At 39.1% G+C, this 19,153-nt stretch overlaps 1 protein-coding gene across 4 annotated transcripts in view; it reads left to right on the top strand.

Annotated features, from left to right (window-relative positions):
- Window positions 1-19,153, top strand: part of THSD7B (thrombospondin type 1 domain containing 7B) — a 299,320-nt gene that overhangs the window by 48,714 nt on the left and 231,453 nt on the right. For all 4 annotated transcript variants that reach the window (XM_071435444.1, XM_071435447.1, XM_071435445.1 and 1 more), the window contains exons 2-3: window positions 5,309-5,402; window positions 7,392-7,565. In XM_071435444.1, the coding sequence (XP_071291545.1) occupies window positions 7,427-7,565 (139 nt within the window). In that variant the 5' untranslated portion in view covers window positions 5,309-5,402; window positions 7,392-7,426. The remainder of the gene's footprint in view (window positions 1-5,308; window positions 5,403-7,391; window positions 7,566-19,153) is intronic.

Below are 19,153 nucleotides of genomic sequence, written 5' to 3' on the forward strand. Positions count from 1 at the left end.
CAGCAGAGGTTATGAGGTTGTTTATTCTTTTTTTGAAACTCTGCTGCCTTGTAATTGGTGACTTTGAACCTTTCTGTTGTTTTCCGTGTGAATGGTCCTGCTGCTAAAGTAGGGACATGGCTCTCTACTCAGTCTGATTTCCAGGTTTGCCTTTTAAAGGAAAATAATTTCAAATACTAGTTTTGAAATGGTATTATACTGCTGAATGTGCATTATATGCAATGCTTTGCCAGTGAAGTGAGAGTAATCCTCTTTGAACAAAAACTTGCAATAGCATTTACTGAAATGGTGTTGGAAGTAGTGCCAGCTCCCTTTGCCTTTGTTTAATTGCAATTTAACAGTAATCCAAGATCTGTGCAACTGTGACAGCAATTCTTAGATACAGCTGAGTTTCAAAGGACCTTCAGTTCATCCACTGCCAATGATAAAAGCTACAGCAGAGCAGTGTATTGATAATAGACTCAAACTTTTCTCTATCCATTGAAAAATAAACAAAAAGAAACTTTTTTTGTCCCTCAAAGCTATAAAGTTTTGTTGTTACAGAAAGGATGTGCTATAATGTGAAGAAATCACTGAGCTTCCAGGCTGTGTTCTGCTGTGCTGGCTGAGAAGGCTGGCATGAGGCATTCAGCTATAATGTATAAGGGTTGTAAACATAACCTACATAAAATAACCCCCCAAAATTATTTATCCCCCCAAAAAATGGGTCTTGGTAAGTTTCTAAGGTGATTGTTGGTGTGTTGATGAGATGTTTGATTTGAGTTTCTGCAGCCTTTTTTTTTGTATTTAATTAAATATATAAAAGTGCACGAGCAGCCTGAAAAGGTTACTTAAAAGTTGTTGGACACTTTCTCTGTTCTGCTGCTCAGAAAAAAAAATCAATTCCTGAGTTCACGAGAGAAGCCTATTGAGAGTCTTGAGCATTTTGATCTTAATTGCTCTGCACTTGTTCCTGCTGCAAGGGGTATGATAATGGCCTGAAGAACATTTGTGAAGGTAAATTACCCTACTTTGAGTGCTGATACAACACCAAAAGGTCCGTGGCTCTTAAATCCCATTGAGAAGTCCAGGGCTTGGATTTCACTCGGGTCACACTGAATGCAGTTTGTAGAGGGAGATGTTGGGGAGCTCTTGGTTGTTGAGATCATTTCTTCTGCTCTCAGTGGGCCTGGGGGCTGTGGGTGGCTGTGTCATGGACAGGATGGTGCCTTGCACAAATTCTGGAATCCTTTCCTTGGAAGTCTCCTGCCAAGTGTAAATCACCCATGTTTGTGTGCAAATAAAGCAAGTTTTGCTTCAGCTGTGTTTAACTGATCTCCTGAACCAGGTTCCTGGGAAGAGTCTGCAAACCCCATTCACTTTATATTCTTGAAAGTCAAGTGTGTTCCCGTGGAGTGCATTGGAAATACTCAGAGTGAAGGAGAAGTAAGAGCAGCATTGTTTAACAGAACAGTTCTGCTCCAGCACTGTTGTAATTAAAGTTGTTCTACTGATGGAAAGTCTATTCTCTGGTGTTTTCCTTAATGTAGTCATAATGCATCAGTCTGAGCTCCCTTGCTGGAACATCTTTCATTATAATCCACTTAGCTAAGTTTATAATTAAGCTTCTAAATTCAAACCTGCTTTTGTTACATTTTTAGGTTGTACAGAGACTGAAGGAGGAAAACTTAGGATTCGTGTTTTTTACCCCAAACAGGTTGATGTAAGTTAAGAAGCAATTAATTGGCAGTACAGTAATTTCATATGTTTGCTTTTAAATTCCTGGGTCTTCTATAGCTTTGGAACAAGAATTGGATGCAATTGAATAGAAGAATAAAGGAAAATAATTAATAGATTCTTACTGTTTTGACTATGAACATCTCTAAGATACCCAAGCTTTCAAATATAACTGGTGATGATAGTGATGACTTACTGAGCTTTCTAGCAGTGGATTATTGAGGAGGGTTGTTGAAGTTTATATCTGAAGATGGACCATGAAATTTCTGTTGAGCTTTGCTGGTTTGGAGGTTGTGCAGGATTCCTCCCACCCAAAGCAGGCTGGTTGGGACTGTGCTCGTTATTTGGAAGGGTCTTTTCTATGAAGATGTGTGAACACTAAATACTTTTTCAGGCATTATTTACCCTTACAATTATTGTAGCAAATTACCAAAGAACTGTGCAAGTTAATGTTGGGATTCCCAGTAAGTGACCACTTAGGACAAAAGTGGTAAAGGTGCTGTCAGGCAGTTGTCAACCTGATGTATAAACCTCGCTCACTCGCTCTGTATGTTTTTAACCAGAATTTTCTCAAATGCTCCTGGAAGAAGAGCAAATATTCTCAGTGAATGTTTGGAGGTGAGGCAGTAGAGGTATAGAAAATCAAGCTGCCATTCTCATATGTGCAAAGTCACTCTGCTGAAATCACGGGGAGCGCTTGCAGAATCGAGCTTTAGTGTCGGAGCGTGACCTTGGGTGACTTTTTACACTGGAAGCTTCTGGCAGAGTTGGAAGTGGAGTGAACTTTGGGTGCCTCTGCTTTAACCAGAAGACTGTGTCCCTCCAAATGTGTAAGGAGAGAAATGTGTAGGGTGTGTTTTAGGTATGGAAGTGTAAGGGAAGTTTAGTGTAACTATGTTCATCATTAAATAAAAGACTGGGCACATAGGTACTTACATTTGAGTGCATATGTGATTATCCAAACACTTCTATTTTGTTACACTCCATGCCTGTAACACTAGCATTTGTGGTTTTTTGGAAATCTCTCCCCCAGGGATGGTCAGCAGTTCTTGTCTGTGGTGATCAGCCTTTGCTGCTACAAGTCAGGCATTCTGCTGCTTTACAATAGAACTAGCTTTTTGGATAACAGCTTTCTGAGCAGGCAAGGCCTCTTTATCTGAGGATAAAGAGTATGATATAAACATCCAGATTATCTTGGGATATCACACGCAGTGGGATTGTGTGTAACAGGCAAACAGTTGCACAGTTACTACTTACATTTGTATTAAGAAAATTTATTCATGATTAATGATGCTTATCTTTGTGCTAGACACCTGCCAAATGATTTATAGCCACGCATATCATCTGTAATAGCTCTTCTTTTTTGTTGTTGCTATTCAAAGTCTTTGGGATTATTCTAATTGCATCATGTGTTTGAAATGGAGAGAGCTACCCAGGTGTCCTTGTCAGCATTCCCATCTCATACAAAAAAGTAGGTCAGATTTACCCATGATGGGAAAGGTCACAACTCCCAGTGAAGTCAGGGGGAATTGAACTGATGTATGACAAGCTGAAATCATGTCTCAGGTTTGGATCAGTTTAAATGGATCTTTTTCTAAATTCAGTATTAAATACGTTGTAAATCCATGTTGGAGCAGAGCCAGGCTGAGCTTGCCTGAACCATAGAAATGGAGCAGAAGGATTGGAGAAACCCCTGCCCCTTGGAGACCTGCAGAAAGAACAACTGGTCCCTTCTTTACTGTGCATTATGTGAGAGTGCACAGTCAAATTTGGACCATCAGTCTTTTATTTTTTAGTGTTGGATGATTTTGAGGACTCTGATGTGTCTTGGACTAGCACAGTGCCTACCAAACCTGCCTTTGACTGCTCAGCAGTGGCTGGAAAATGGGAAAAGTTTCCCAGAGGCTTTTCCCCCTCTCTAGCTAAGCAGGGATTAGACTGGAATTTGGCTGTTGGATATTCCATTGAGAGTGAAGAATTAAATTAAATTTTGATCACTTCAGCAATAAGATACTTGTCAGCTGTGTACATGTTTACTTATTTCCAGCATTTTGTCCCTGGAATGCCATGCTTTCAGCAGAAATGCAGGTTTCTAAAATAAGTTTGCTTTTCAAAACTAGTTTGATTAAATTATGTCATTAAGAGAATTAGCAGTGGATTAGGAAATGTAAATGTGTAGTTATGATCATTAGAAAACTTGCACGTGTCTTTTTCAAGGCTGCCTGGATATTCCCAGCCATTACAGCTAATGATGATATCCTTGTTTTTCTAAACAAGATTCCATACCAACCAAATAGAGTGACAAGGATGCTTGTGACTAATCCTCCAAATATTGAAACAGCACCTCATTATTTAATTTCAAGAGAATCCATTAGTGCAAACAATGAACTGACCAGGCCTGGATTATAAGGGATATTGACTAAATCCAGATAATTTTGGAAGAGGGAGATATTTTTTCAGACTAAAGCATATGCCTTGAACATATTTAGGAAATAATATGTTACTGTGAAGGTGGTGAGGCCCTGGCACAGGGTGCCCAGAGAAGCTGTGGCTGCCCCATCCCTGGGAGTGTTCAAGGCCAGGTTGGATGGAGCTTGGAGCAACCTGGGACAGTGGAAGGTGTCCCTGCCCATGGAAAGGGTTTGGAATGAGAGGAGCTTTAAAGTCTCTTCCAACCCAAACCATTTTATGATTTTATGATATTTAAGCAATTCCATGAATTTAATGACTAGTCTCAATGAAATCAATTTTTTAAATATAAATTTCATTTTTTTTCTCCTTTTTCATCTGTGTTTGCCAGTTTACAGCTAGCCATTCTGACACATTTGGGAGCTGAGATATCATGTAACTAAATTTGATGTGAAGTGTTGGTGGCCTTCATAATGCAATTTATTCATGTTTCTGCAGATAGCATATGTTGCCTGTGCAATAATTTTTTATCATATCAGGACAGAGCAGCTACCGTTCCAAACTGTGTTACACAAACCTAGACACACAGACAAATTTTTATTGTGCATTGCTGGGGTGTAAATCAGTGGAATCTATTGAGCTCTGCTGGGGTGGAGGAGATTAGAGCCCATGCCATGGTGTCTAATTTATTTCTGTTTTTTCTGACTTAATGTAATCTCTGTTCTTGCTCAGTGGGGAGCAGCAGCCAGTTATCTTTGTAGTCCTGCCCAAAGAATGAAACTCCTTGTTTTGGGCAGGAGGCTGCTACTCCCAGGGACGTGCTGCTGTTTGCTGACCCTTTGAGTGCTGAGATGAAGGCAGCGCATTCAGAAAGCAGCTCCTGAGCCCTACTCGTGCTTCATTTAAAACCTCAGCATCTTTATCAGCTGTTATCTGAGGTGTCCTTGGATTTGCCCATTTCACATCCCTGCCTGTTTAGGTTTTGGAGGTTTTATGGCATTTTCTGGCCCTGGAGGGCTGCCCTGCAAGTGCAGTGAGCGCTGTCTGTGTAGGGCTGGGCGTGTGGCTCCCCTCCAGTGCTGAAATCTGAATAATGTCTTCCCTGCTTTTGTGTTTTTGTATGTGAAACCTACAGAGCTGGTGTTGGAGCCAGTGTCACTAACTCCTTGTCCTTCCTTGGCAGAAAGCTGCTGACTCTGTTTTCCCACCGCCATAGATGGTGACGGCGATGCTGAAGGCACTGGGCGAGTTGCTCCTCCTCAGCTCTTCTGTGTGAGGTGAGCAGCCATCCTGATGGGCAAAAAATGCTGAATTGCAGGGTTTATGGGGGCCCTTCTTCCCCACACCCCAGGACTTCACTGCTGCATTGGATTTCTGAATGATGCTCAATATTTGAGCTTGTGTGCTTCCTCTGAGGCCACTTGTGGTCTGTGTTACATTCCCTGGGTGTTGGGACTTGGTGGGCTGCATTCTGAATTAAATGTGAATTCTGAATGAAATTAACCCAGAAGACATAAGCAAAGCATAAATGTGGTCCCTTGCCCACGTTATTTGGTCAGGTTGATGGGTTTTTAGCTTGTACACGAGATGCTGTTCATCTGAAATCCAGGAATGAGCTAAACCAGATAACAGATATTACATTGTATCTTCCACTGTAGTTAGTCAATATCTGATTAAATGTAATTGCATGGATTTATCATGATAGAAACTGTTTCAAAGTAATTTGAATACAGCCTGGAATTAAAAGCTCTACTGTATATTCAGTGTGTACAATTTCCAGATTTATCTTCAGTTTCTTATCAAGAACGATGCTGTGTATTATGTGCTATGACAATGTTGCTTTTCATAAGGTTAGGAATGTAATAGAATTTTCTGGACTGAACTTCTAATAACTGATAATTTTAATGAAAATCACCAAGATTATGCCCATGAAGACAAATCTTGAAGACAGGTATTATCTCCATCCTTATGCAAGTAGAGATGTGACATTTTTACCTATAAAAGTAGGATTAATCACTAATAAGTAGAACTATGTGGAGAATTTAAGTATGGTATGAATACCTGGTATAAATACAAAAGCTGTTGCATCAGAAAAATTAATATGTAAATTTACGTCAGAAACTTGTTTGATGTGGAAGTACCATGAATGTTTTTTGAGATTTCTAAATTGTTTCCACCTGAATATGGATGAATCTAAAATAAGTTGAAACTCATGTAAAGTCTGCCTAAGTGTCTAGTTGGTCATCTTGTGGAATGACAGACACAAAGATTGGAATTACTGGACTGAATACGAATTTTTAAGATTTTATTTTATTGTGTGAGTTTCTTAATCTCTGCTGTTTGGAGCTTTTCTGTAGTACATAAACAATGTGGGTGTTTGCTGAAGCTGGCATTTAGGAGTTGGTCTCCTGCTTTGTATGGGAGACCCAGAGGAACATTCCTCCTTGCTTCCAGCACCACTCAGTGATTATCTTAATGAATTGTGTGGTGTAAAACTGCTGCAGCAGCAGGACTTGATCCACTCCAGTCTCATTCACAATGTGCTTCTGGTATTTGTCTGAAGTGTTGGGGAGCTTAATTAAAATCCCTTAGTCAGAGAGACCTCTCTGGAGCAATTTGTTGCTGACCTGGAGCTCAGTGATCCAAAGGGACTTGAATGAGTGTCCCAAATTCCACAGAAATGCCTGTGTAGTGTCTGGTTTTCCCTCTCAAGCTGGTCTATCATGTGCTAATAAGCAACCCCATTTCCCTGCTTTTCCTGCTGCATCACATTTCTAGTGTTGCTCTTGTGTATGCCATGTTTACACAGGGGTAGGAGCTAAAAACCCTTCCAGACCTGGATCTTAAATGTAGGGCATGGGTTTGGAGCTGAATTTTGTACATGGAATCCATTCTCACTTTGGTTTAGTCTGCCTATATCAAGACAACATTCCTGCTAAAGCTACCAGTGAAAAGAAGGCACACACCACACGCTGCCCCTGGGTCATTGCCATTTATTGTTACTGGCAGATTTCTTCCTAAGAGCCTGCTAGAAGCATTTACAGTGGTTTTGTAGGATGGGACTGTAGGTCCTCTGGGAGCTGGCCCTTCCCTTCTCTCTTCCCTTCTGCCTTTTCTTTTCTCCCTCTCCAAGTGAAGCACCTGCAACAGACTTGTCCTCATCAAATCCACACTGGCCACCAGGTTACCCTTAGGCTGAGCCTGTTGCCTTGGTGGTTTGAATATTTTAACAAGCCTTCTCTCTCTCTTTTTTTTTTTAATTCTAGGACCAAAGAATACAAGAGACTGAATTATCTGAATTATGCTTCTACAACAGAACTGGGTTTCTCCTCATTGGGCATGGCAGAGCCTGGGGAAGCCCTTCCTTTTGTTTGTGTTCTTAATGTTGCAAACAGCTGATCTGCAAGCCAGGAGAGGTCACCAGTTTGTCTGGAAAACAGGTAGGAAAAAGATATGTTAACTTCTCTACTAGATATTTGCTGTATTAAAGGATGACATGATTGTCCTTTCTCCATTCTGTTTTAGTTCAATAATAAGTTTTAAAAGTCTGATAATGTCTTCTGTTGTAATTTTTTTTAATTCTGAAAAATAGGAAGTTAATTTGTGTTTGACATTAGTAATCTACATGTCTGTTGTAATTATGCACCCAGAGCATAATTCTAGACTCCTTAATGCTTTTCATCTAAGAGTATTTTTACTAGATTATTATCCTAATATTGCTTTCTTTGAAATATTTAATAATTTTCTTTTAATTTTTGTATGCAAGGGGCACACCAGCATCTCTCAGGATGAGCTGAGTCAGAAGCCCATGCTGTTGGTCGATCTATTTGTAATTCCATTGGTGCATGTGGTGAATTATTTCTGTCCCTCAGTCAGGCTGGATACATGCAGTGCTTGAGTGTGTACAGGGTGTGGAAAGCTGTGAGGATGCTTTGGTGCTGGAGTGGGTGGGTGGGAGGTGGGGTGGTACAGCTGCACAGGAGCAAACATGGTGCATCAGATGTTTGTTTGTAGCACAACACACAGCAGCAGAGAATGTTCAATGAAATGGAAAGATTGGCTAATTTGGGAAATGTTTACTTAAAGTGCTTAATCAGAAAATACTGAACTGAACCAGGGGTTTCATTGCTCAGGATCCCTTTGAGGTTTGGCCTTTTGTGACTGAGCAACACAGCAATTAAATGTGATGGAAAAATAATTTCCCTCTTTTTTTGTGTTTTGTTTTGTTTTGGAGAGGTTATTTGGTATTTTGGTTATTTATTTTTTAATTACATTTCTGTAGAAGGTAATAGACTGAATTATTGGAATAATGAAACAATTTTTCTGGAAGAACTCCTGTTCTTCTGATAGGATCAACACAAACTTCTTGCCTGGCTGCTGGTGTGGGAATCTGGGGAAGGGCTGGTAAAGTACAGCATGATACTGTATTTCTAAAGACTTTTTCTTTACACTGTCTAGCATGTGAAATGAGGAGGAAATAAACAATGACTCTCTTTTCTCCAATTCACTGTTATTTACATGATTTTTGAACAAGCTTTGAAAGGTAGAGTTGTTTTCTTAAAGACAAATTAGAGCCTTCAGTGCTGTCTGTCTTCTCTTCTGTCATTAGGGCTGTGCATTGTAAATCATAAAACTTTAATTTGACTCGATGATTCCAGCTGAAAATAAGGAGCTTTCAATGCTTCAAAGGCATCTGGGGCAGATGTAATTAGAGCTAAGAAAATTTGGTGCCCAGGACTGTGTGGGCACCATGCTCTGAAAGCCCTCAGTAGGATTGCTGTTAAGGTTCCTCTTCCAGATGCACAAGAAAATTGTCAGTTCTTGTGACTCCCACAGTGCATTAAAAATATCTGATCTCTAGAGAGTCACTTTAAAAACTTTAAATCCTAAGAGTATTTTGATGTACTTTCCCTGCTTATGGAGCGGCATGGGGTAGAAAACAACTTTGAGTGATGTGTTTGCCAAATGAAAATACTTTGTGAGTTCCAGCTAAATGTATTGTCCCAACTGAAGAAAAAAGATTTTTCTCCAGTATTTGTAAACATTTCCCCCCTCCCTTTTTCCCCCCATTGAAGTATTTTGTTGTAAGTTAGATAAAAGTTACATCTAAGCCCCAAATGTTTAGTTCCAGGTTGAAATGAATAGTATGTTCACCCAAAACATTTTGTTTTGCTGAGAAACTAAGTATAATTTGTGAAGCCCTTGCAGTAGTTGTGAAGCATCAGCATTTCTAAATCCTGAATCTTTTGTTTTTGCAGTTTTCCTGAGAAATAACAGAATGGGCAGTGAATGGCAGTCTGCTGTCAGGGGGGCATACGGGGCTTGATTTTGTAAGCATTTTCATACCTTAACTGAAAAGGTTTTTCACTATGATTAGTCACGAAGGTTTGTCCTCCAGAAGATTAAAAGGAAGTGTTTTGGGAAGAGAGGGGTGGTGACTTAAGTGGAATAGGTGGATCTGGAGAGTAGAAGGGTTAACATAACCCCTTGTGGTAAGATATTAATAATAAAATATCCCTGGGATGTAGATCATGGAGATATTGATCTATTGAAACCTGTGGCTTGTATAATAATTGTATAAAAATCATCCTATCATTTGAGGACTTTTGTGCCCAACACAAAATAATAAAAAGTTAACAAAAGCACAGCACATTGAACCTAAAATTAAGTAAAATTTAAAATAAAAGCTAGGCAGATCCATTCCAATAGAAAGAAAAGTTGCAGCTGCTGTCCTTTTTCTCAATAAAACAATCTGATGAGAAATGAACAGTCCATAATGGGAAAGGGGATGATCTGTTCTGTTTTTAAATCTTGAATTGTCTGTTGTAAGCATGGCAAGTTACTTACCTGCTGGGGAGAAATGCAACTTCTTATTGAAATGTCATGCTTCATAATTAAATAAGATTATGCTACTGAAAGCTCTGACTTTATGAAAATGAATTCTTATGTACTGAAATAAATTTTCCTAGCACACACAAATCCAGGGAGGCATCCTTAATATGGATGGGGCTGGGGAAAAGGAAAAAAAAAATATCATATAATTGCTGCAGTTTATAACACAGACCTTTTTTTCAGCTAAATCCTTGACACTGTCTAATGAAGACTTGTACATTTTCATTCTGGGCTTGGTGGTCTTGGTCCAGGGGAAAACAACAGTATTGAAATCACTGCATCTAAAAAAACCCCAGGCTCTGATATTGTAAAACATGAGAACTTGGCAGTGTGAGGTAATTTTATACATACTCTTCCCTCAGCTATTCAGAGGCCTATCCACTTGCATGTTGCTTATTGGTGACCTGTCTTAAACCCATTTGTTTTGAGCTTTTGGCTTCTAGAAGTTACAAATTAATATCTGTACCCTGTGTCTTCTGGTTTCCAGACATTTCCTGTCAGATTCTCATTTAGTGGCCACTAAACATGAAAACAATAATCATATCAGCTAAATTACTCAGCAACATCAAATAGCCGAATCATTTTCTTGCACTTGCAAAATTTAATTGGACCTAAATTCTTGTAAATTAATAGTATTTAATGCAGTTGCCAATTAGCAATTTGAATATTTCACCATGTTAATTTTCTCCAACACTTGGGGTAGTCCTAAGAGTTCCTGGAACTTCTGCAATGCCAGTATGCCTATGTTTTAGTGATGGCCATTCAGGCTTTTAAAACTCTGTATAGAATAGTAACACATACGTGAGTCCACATCATAATTTTAGTTGTTTTTTCTTTTTTTATTTTTTTTTGGTGACTCTCTAAAATCTCTAAAATTTAGCTCCAAAATCACAATTAAGTGTAAGAAACAAGTTAATATTTTGAGTACTTTACAGGAGGAGGCTAATAATTAGGATTACAAAGTGCTGGAGTGTCTCTTTCCAGATACTCTTTTTGTAGCTCATGGATAGGTTAGGCTCCCCTTGTCTGCTGGTGTCTTCATCTCCTCCATAAACTGCACCTCAGGTATGCGCTGTTTCCCCAAAATACAAACAGAATGCAAGATATAAGGGACATAGCCCATAAAAGGCTCTCAGAGCTAAAGCAGTGACATGGGTTTATTTTTTAAGGAGGGAAACATTGTAAAAATGTTTTTTCTAGGATGAAAATGCCCTAATTTTTAGAAAAATAGTTATTTAATCGTGGTAGAAATGCTATCTATCATGGAAATAATCCTCTGTCTACTATGGAAGGGAAGGAAGGGATTGTTAGAAACCCAGATGTTGTGTCCCAGTGAGTTTTCCTGCTCTAGAAAAAACGAATCAGGATGGTTATTTAGCTCAGCAGGGACATGCTCCCTGATCTGAGTGGAAGAGCACTGAAAGTGAGGTATCAGACTGGGAAATGGATTTGTAATGATTCTGATCACAGCAGAGAGATTTTTACCTGAGGAAGAAACCATTAAACGTCTGGAGTTCCTGGGCTTTTGGGAGCCAGGTGTGTGAGCTGTAAGTACTCCTGCCTGAGGTGAACATAGGAAAACTTTAATTTTGGAGTTACTCCCTGTATTTGAAAGTCGTCCTTAAAATAGGGTTAGCTGATGGGTTTTGATCTTTAGTCGTTCTTCAGAAACAATCCATAATGGAAAAGGGACAAAATGAACTTTTCAGAGAACAACTTCTAATGTGGAGGAACCTTTGAACCACCCGTGAGTGTGGGTGAGCTCAGCCCTGGCTATGATGAAAAAGGCCTTTTGTTCTCTGTTCTCTGATAATACTGCCATAAAATGCCCTTTCTCAAGATTGTAATTTCATGAAGGTCAAGTGCTGGTTTGGAAGTGCCTTTGACCTTATGTCTTAAAAGACGAGCTTTTACCTACGTACACCAAATGTTAAAAGGAGTCCAGGTCTTCAAAGGACAGGAGAGCTCAAACCTGCTGAAAGGAGACTCAAAAATAGCTCTGCAACAAGTGAGGTATTCCAAAAGCCCGACAAAATGAAGAGTGATTATCTGTCCTAAATGAAGTGGTTTCTTTGTTTGATGGGACAACAGCTCATGAATGAAGCACAAATGGCTTTTTAGTGATCTTTGTGTGGTGTCTGGAAGGTTTGTGGTGTATCTGACTGATGCTTCCAAACTTCTCAATGTGTGGTAAACATTCTAATTGTGGCTTGTTCTTACACTGCTTTGGTGGTTGGAGTTTTAAATGCTGAAACTTTGAAGTGGAAATTTAGCCTTGATTTAATCAAACTTTGTATGATTCAGAGGATCTTCACTATGCTAAGAGTGAACACAAGTGGTGCTCCTGGGTTATAGATTGTAGTCATGTCGTATTGACAGCAGAAGCAGTTAGTAGTTTTAAAAAAACCTATTATGTTCTGTTCTCAAAATAACCAGGACACTGCCATAAACCTGATAATGAAAAGTTGTTCTAAAATGAGAAATCTTATTTTTACCTTTACTTTATTCATGGTCAGTTTATGCTTCTGTTCCTGAGCCAGACTATTTTTTAGTTTAAGTAATTCTTCTTTTGGTCATTGCTGTTAATGTATTTATGAATTGAAGACACCAAGCTTGTGGACCTCTGTGAGTAAACTTATTTCTTAGAACTCGTTGGTCAAATGAAATCTTTTCTTAGCACTGCTCCTCGGAATTATATCAAATCCCAATTAAGATTTCGCCTACTGATGTTTTACTGTATTTAATTGGAATTATAGATGTCTGGCTTAAAATATCTCAGAGTAATTTTTGAAAACAATGAACAGTTTTTGTAATGAACAGTTTCATTTGAAGCAGTGTAGTTGTTTTTAATGTGTTGGCGTAGTTTCATTATGTAACTGCTAAAAAAGCAATTTAAATAAAAAAGTAGTACTTCTAAATTTGTCTAAAATAATTACTTACAAATAATATTTTATGAGACAGTATAAATTATGCTTCTATTTCTACAGAACATTAAAAACGAATAACATTTGAAGATTCAAAGGAAGTTGTTTTGCAAAATTTTGTTAGGAGCAAAATTTAAAATGCTGGTTGATATTAGTCACTGATATTTGAGAGGCTTTAAGGGTGGCCTCAAAGCTAATCTCACATTTCCTCAGACAGAAATGCAGCTGTTTCAGATTGATAAATATTTGGTTTTCTTTCTTCTTTTGTTCCTTACAATTTCCTGTACACATTTCCACCCTTCTGTTCCATGACTCTCAAAATTTTATTACATTTGGTTCTGCTGTTCCATCCATCTTGTTCCACTTCTGATGCTGGTATCATCATCTGGTCTTATTTTCTCAACAGCTGAATCAAGCTTGTTTTGGGATGGTGGAGATGCACCCATTGCCTTAATTTATGACCCTTTGCAGGAGTTGGTCAATTCATGGTTAGTTGGGTGAGACATTTCAAAGTTGGTGGAGACCTTGTGTCCTCAACCAGGAAATACTTGACAGAGAACAAGACAAATGTGCACCAGAAGAGTTCCATAAAAGCTGGAGAAGCTTTCTTATGCTGGAACATCATTTTCCAGCCTGGTCTTTCCTCCAACTGCTTGAGGTCTGCTTTTGGGTTGGATAACTGCCAGGGCAGCCCATGGCACTCCCACCTGGGTCCTGTCCTAATCCCACCAGGCTCGAAGTGCTGTGCATGGGACATGGATGAAGGACCTGTGGCACAGGGAGTGCCAGCCAGCAGCAGAGATGTTGGAATAGCTCCTGGAAGAGTTTGGGATGCTGCTTAGAGATACAGGAATACCTAAACTGGTGCCTTTTTTCCTTGTCTGTAAAACTTGGCTTGTTTGTTAGCTCTGGTTTCCTGTGAGGAGCTGCGGACAGCACAGGGAGGTTCTTGGTGGCACTGCTTAAAGAAGGAATCCTTGGGTTATTACATTCTCCTAGAAAAGCACTCCAGCAAGCAGTATGGGCAGCACAGAGTACCAATCCAGCTAAAAAGGCAAGCAGAGGAGGAACTGAAAGAACGCTGAAATAAATGCTGAAATTAACACTTGATGAGCCTGGAGTAGGAGTTCTTTGGCAAAGGCGAGTGCTGAGCCTGGCTGTGGGCTGGCTGCCTTCAGGGGGGAGCTTTTGCAGCATGTGCCTGGTCATTTTGTTATTGCTGGGCATCCAAAACTATTTCAGCAGGCCTTTTACAGTAAGGCTGCCTGCTTTAGCAAACATCTTTGTCAACCGGCATCAGATGTTCAGTAGGTGGTGGTTTAAACTAGATTACACAGGAGATTCACACTAATCTTTTGATGTCCCTCTTCTCTTCTTGAGAATAATGGTTTTTGAGAATAAGGTGCTTTCTTCTGTTTTTTTGTTGGTATTGGGAAAAGTATGCTAGGCTTCTCATCCTTTTCTTTCCTCAATAGTTACTATGGGAACAGAGCTGGGGGTCACAGGGGAAAATCTGCAAAAGTGATTTCTTTTAAATAGTTCATTTTAAAAAATAAAAAGATAGCTTATTATTGGAATTGTGGTACTTTTCATTTAACTTTGTTGGATTGTATTGTTGTACATATTTCAGTCACAAAAGAAGCACAGTGAGTGGCAAGAAAAACAGATTGGGATATTTCTGTAGTTTTTCCTTGGGGTTAATTTTTTTTTAATTGAATGCAGCTGTTGGAAAGATTTCTGTTGTTATGTATAGGTGGTGCCTTAAAAATGGATGATCACATTTTCATCCTGTTTTAGTGGAGTACTAGATTTAATTACTCTGCTGCCCTTGTTCAGAACCCTGCAGGTTTTTTTAAAATAAGTATATCTTAAGGGTTTTACTTTGCCAGTTAGTTGAATGGCTTCAGTATATAAGAGTAATCTCTTCCTCATTCAGCTCTTGTGTAGAGCACAACGGTGGGTGAAAATGACACAAAATTGTATTAGAAATCCCTAAAATACACGCTCTCAGTATGCAAGTTATGCTGGTGACTCTTTCTAGGGACTCTTCATGAGGTTTGGGAAGTCTGCCCTCTGATATCCTTATTCCCTAGATACTTTTTTTCTTCTGCTGCTGTTTTTGAGAATAATCCTGCAATTATAATTTTATTCATTTTTCTTTTCTTTCCAAAAAGGAAAAAAAAATTACTTTGCATTCTTTCTTAGTTTCAAAAAATGTGGATGGCAAAAGCCAGGAACATGAAATAGAGAAATTGGAAGGGATATTTCATGATAATCCAGGTTATTTCCATAGTCTTGACATTGTTTAATTCAATCATCCTCAGCCAGTGCATAGATATGATGAAATAACCACTTAATGCAGTAGTTTTGAATGTCAGAGCTTTAGTTTGCCTGGACTGAGACCAGTCCAAGAGCAGGGTGTGATTCCAGGGACACTGTCTGGTCTCTACCTCTGCAGAATTCTGCATTTCCTTCTTCCAGAGCCCTTTTAAAGCTCGTGGTTGAATGTGTCTCCGTGTAGTGCTTGCGTGTAATAGTGATTTAGGATTATAGAGCTAAGTTTGGAAAAGCATGTTAAACCCTCATTATAGTGGTTCTAAACACATTGGTTCTGTGTGCTGGGGGTGAGTTGTAGACAGTTGCTGAAGCAGATCCAGCTTTTGTGTGGCATGTCCTGCAAGGCCAGCCATGAAAAATCACTTTTCAAATGAGAACTTAATAAAAACTTTGCTGCTCTGAACGCTAAGCCCTGCTCCCCGTGCGATTAGTGGTTTCATTTCTTTCCCAGCAGTTGGGTAATGATTATGGCTCCAGATGCTGCAGGAGTGATAAAGAGAGTGATTAATTTCACTTGAAAGGGCATATGTTCAAAGAGGAGCCAGCCCAGCGCCTCCAAGGCGCAGCCCAGGCTGCAGAGTGTGTGTGCCCTGGTACCCAGCTGATCCAGGGACAGCACCAGGCACCCTCCCTGTTACCTTCAGCAATACATTTGCTGCTTGCTTGTTGGATCATTTCCCCAGGATCTGTTTAAAAGCTCTGCACTGCTCTGTGAAGCAGCGCTGTCAGATTTGCAGCCATGGGGAGGGGCTGATGTCACCAGCGCAGCCCCAGTGACTGCGAGCCAGCTCGGGGCTGTGTTTATAGCCTGTACAGAATTAAGTGGTAATGAAGGGTTCGTGTTCCCTGGCTTAGTCAACAGCAGCTTTAAAGGTGTTCCTACGCTTCATTTGCAAGAATAGCTCGTGCTGTATGCCTCTGAAAAATTCTGACATTTAAAGCATTATATTTTCAATATGCTTAAAAATTAAATGTGCAAGGTAGGTACTTCTTTAAGTCTTTATCAGGACTTTTTTGACCCATTGAATAAGTCAACAGAAATATGAAACGTGACTGGGCGTGCCACCCATGTGGTTAAATCCAGGGGACATCTGGTGTTTGTGTTACCACCTGAAATTTTTCACTGTTTTGTGTCTTTTTTGGTTTATTCTGTCACCCCTGAGATTCAAAGACCTTCAAATTTCAATAGGGTAATAATATCCACCTACATGTGAGGCATGTTTTACTTCTCCACATGGTGACATTTATAATCATAACTTTCACAGGTTTGAAGCTGCTGAAGGGAAAACTTCAGTACTTGTGTCATCTTTAACATCTTTTGACCCATTAGTTACATTTATATCACTCATCTGCTTCTAAGCAAAATAAACACTTTTCTTCTATCTGTTGAAGTGGAAACACTGGATAGAGAAAAAATTATTTCTATACTTTAAATGTTCTATGCATTCAATAAATTTTGGTGTGTATTAGCTGCAGAGTTTTGAAGCAGCTGTCTGGATAGGGTACAGAATTAGAGTTTTTACAGACAAGGATTAAAAGGAAGCTTTATTGATTAAACACCAGAAACTTTCTGGAAGTTCTGTTATTAACTATAGCTCATAAGGTAGCACTCATGTTTTTATTGTCATTCCCTTAATATTCTTGGTTGCATTAATAAAATAATGCTGTATCCAAGCAGAAGTGAAAATGAATTTCAGTGAATTGTTAGCAGCTCTGTGTATTAAATGCATACGGTGTATCACTAGAATAACTTACCTAAACTTCAGTATTTTTAGTTAAACTAACTCAGTACATCTGTTTTTCGATTGGCATTAAATATTTCACAACCTCTGTATAGCTGTATCTTGACTTAGTTCTTACTGTGAAATTTGTGAATCTGCAGATTGGAGGTTGTGTCTGCATTTAACAGGAGGCTTACTTGGATTCGTTTTGAAGTTGTAGGAATCTGATAATGAGGGTTTATCCAAACTGTTAACTGTTATTGATCCCACTTTTCTCTTAAGGAAATACCAATCCTCTATCTTCTGCATTGCTCTGCAAAATGCCAAAATTATCTGGCTTTTAGATTGTCCCCAAACAATTTTAAACATGAGAAAATGTGCAAAACGACCTTCCCCAAACCCCGAGTACATCCTTGCCTGCACAGCACTGGGAAAATTATCCATGTGCCTGAGTGTTAAATATGTTGCCTAGATGTCAGTGCCTGTGTGTGTGTTTATGTTTATTTTAATTTTTTTATGTCACCCGTGTATAATTACAGTGTTGCCCCCCAGCCAGGGGCACTGGCATGGTGGCAGAAATAGAAACAGAGCTGCAATGTTTTGAGGAGACTGGGGATGGATCAAATGAGAGACAGGGAAGTCAGAGTAAGTGATGACAGTAATGTTATTGTGCCCTAAGGGTCTTGCAAAGTACAGTACTTAAAACCCAATTTTTTGCTTTGTAGATAAGTGAGCATGTCTTGGTTAAATCAATATACGTGTGCAATAGATGATAAAACTTGGTATTACATACCTCCTTTGATATTTTTCATACTTACTGCTTTAAAGGTAGCATTGTATTTATGTTCAGAACACTCCAAAGTACTTTATGCCTTTTGTTATGAGATTTCTAACATGTTGCTTGATTTAGTAATGGGAGCTCAGGCAGCCCGAAATTGTCACTCTCATGTTGGGTGTTTATTGATGGTTAATTGACTGCTGACCTTTGCCAGGACTCTCTTCAAAGAGCAGGGAGTGATACCAGGGGATGGTAAATTATGGAAACTGAAAAGCAGGTGAGAAAAGGTAATTCTATGAAGTTACATTTAAATTTTGAAGCTGGTTTTTTAGATAAAAACAAAGGTTAAAATCAAACAACTCCTCACCCCCACTGCTTTTCCCATAGATATTTCAATGTGCTCCAATATAAAAAAGAAAGTTTTACTTACTCTTCACTGTGATTTACTCGTCCTTGATTGATTTTTTTTTTTTTTAATGGATGAGCCAGCTTTCAAAGTGTTCAGAATGATTTAATTATTACAGCACACAGGGCCCCAAATCAGATTTAAGGTTTTTTTGATATAGTTTATGGAATAAACCAGCAAACAGATGCAGAGAATGGAAAGCTGCTGGTACTCAAATCAACTAGATGATTCTGCAGGCAGAGGATTCCCTGTAGACCTTAACTGAAAGGTCAGGAGGCAACCTCAGTATGTGCCATTTAATCCAATGTCATTGGGATAAATGTATTGTAACTGTGTGTCTGTGGTGTATCAGGAGCTAAAGAACTGGTAAAACTCACAGTATTCTGACTATATTGCCAAATAAAGCTATGCTACATTCAATAAAGCAATTACATAAAAGGCATTATAGTCAGCTTCAATTCCAATACCAGGAGCATGATCAATCATTTTCAATCCAAGGGATGGTCTAATCGCTTTTCATTGCTGCTTTGAAAGGTTACATTACTCAGTTATCTTGCAGCTGAGCAACCTTTGCAACCTTTTCATGTTTGCTTCATGTAGGATTTTATAAATGTTCTTTCTTTTACTCTCAGTGTTTTGGTATGGCCTGTTTAAGAGAGAGTTAAAAACTTTCCCTAACCTTTCCTCATCCCAATAACTTTTTACAGTTCTTAAACCTTTTTGGAGTAGAAGGGAGTAGAAGACCTAATTGTCATGATCAACAAACGTGATTTTTTAAAAAATCTGTTTATCTTTATGAAATCCCCTTTTTTCTCCTGGTGCTGGTGTTGCCACTTCTCATTCAATGGAACTGAGCATCCTGCATAAGTAATCACATCTGGCTTCATCCTGTGCTTGCTGCTGTGCAGCTCAAGGACTTCTCTTGCCTTGGCACAGTCCAGCCTGGGGTCTGGCTGCCTGTTTGCTGTTC

The sequence above is a fragment of the Agelaius tricolor genome, unplaced genomic scaffold (genome assembly GCF_023055355.1).
Source record: "Agelaius tricolor isolate 1412-34295 unplaced genomic scaffold, bAgeTri1.0.p SCAF_10, whole genome shotgun sequence".
NCBI classification, from domain to species: domain Eukaryota; kingdom Metazoa; phylum Chordata; class Aves; order Passeriformes; family Icteridae; genus Agelaius; species Agelaius tricolor.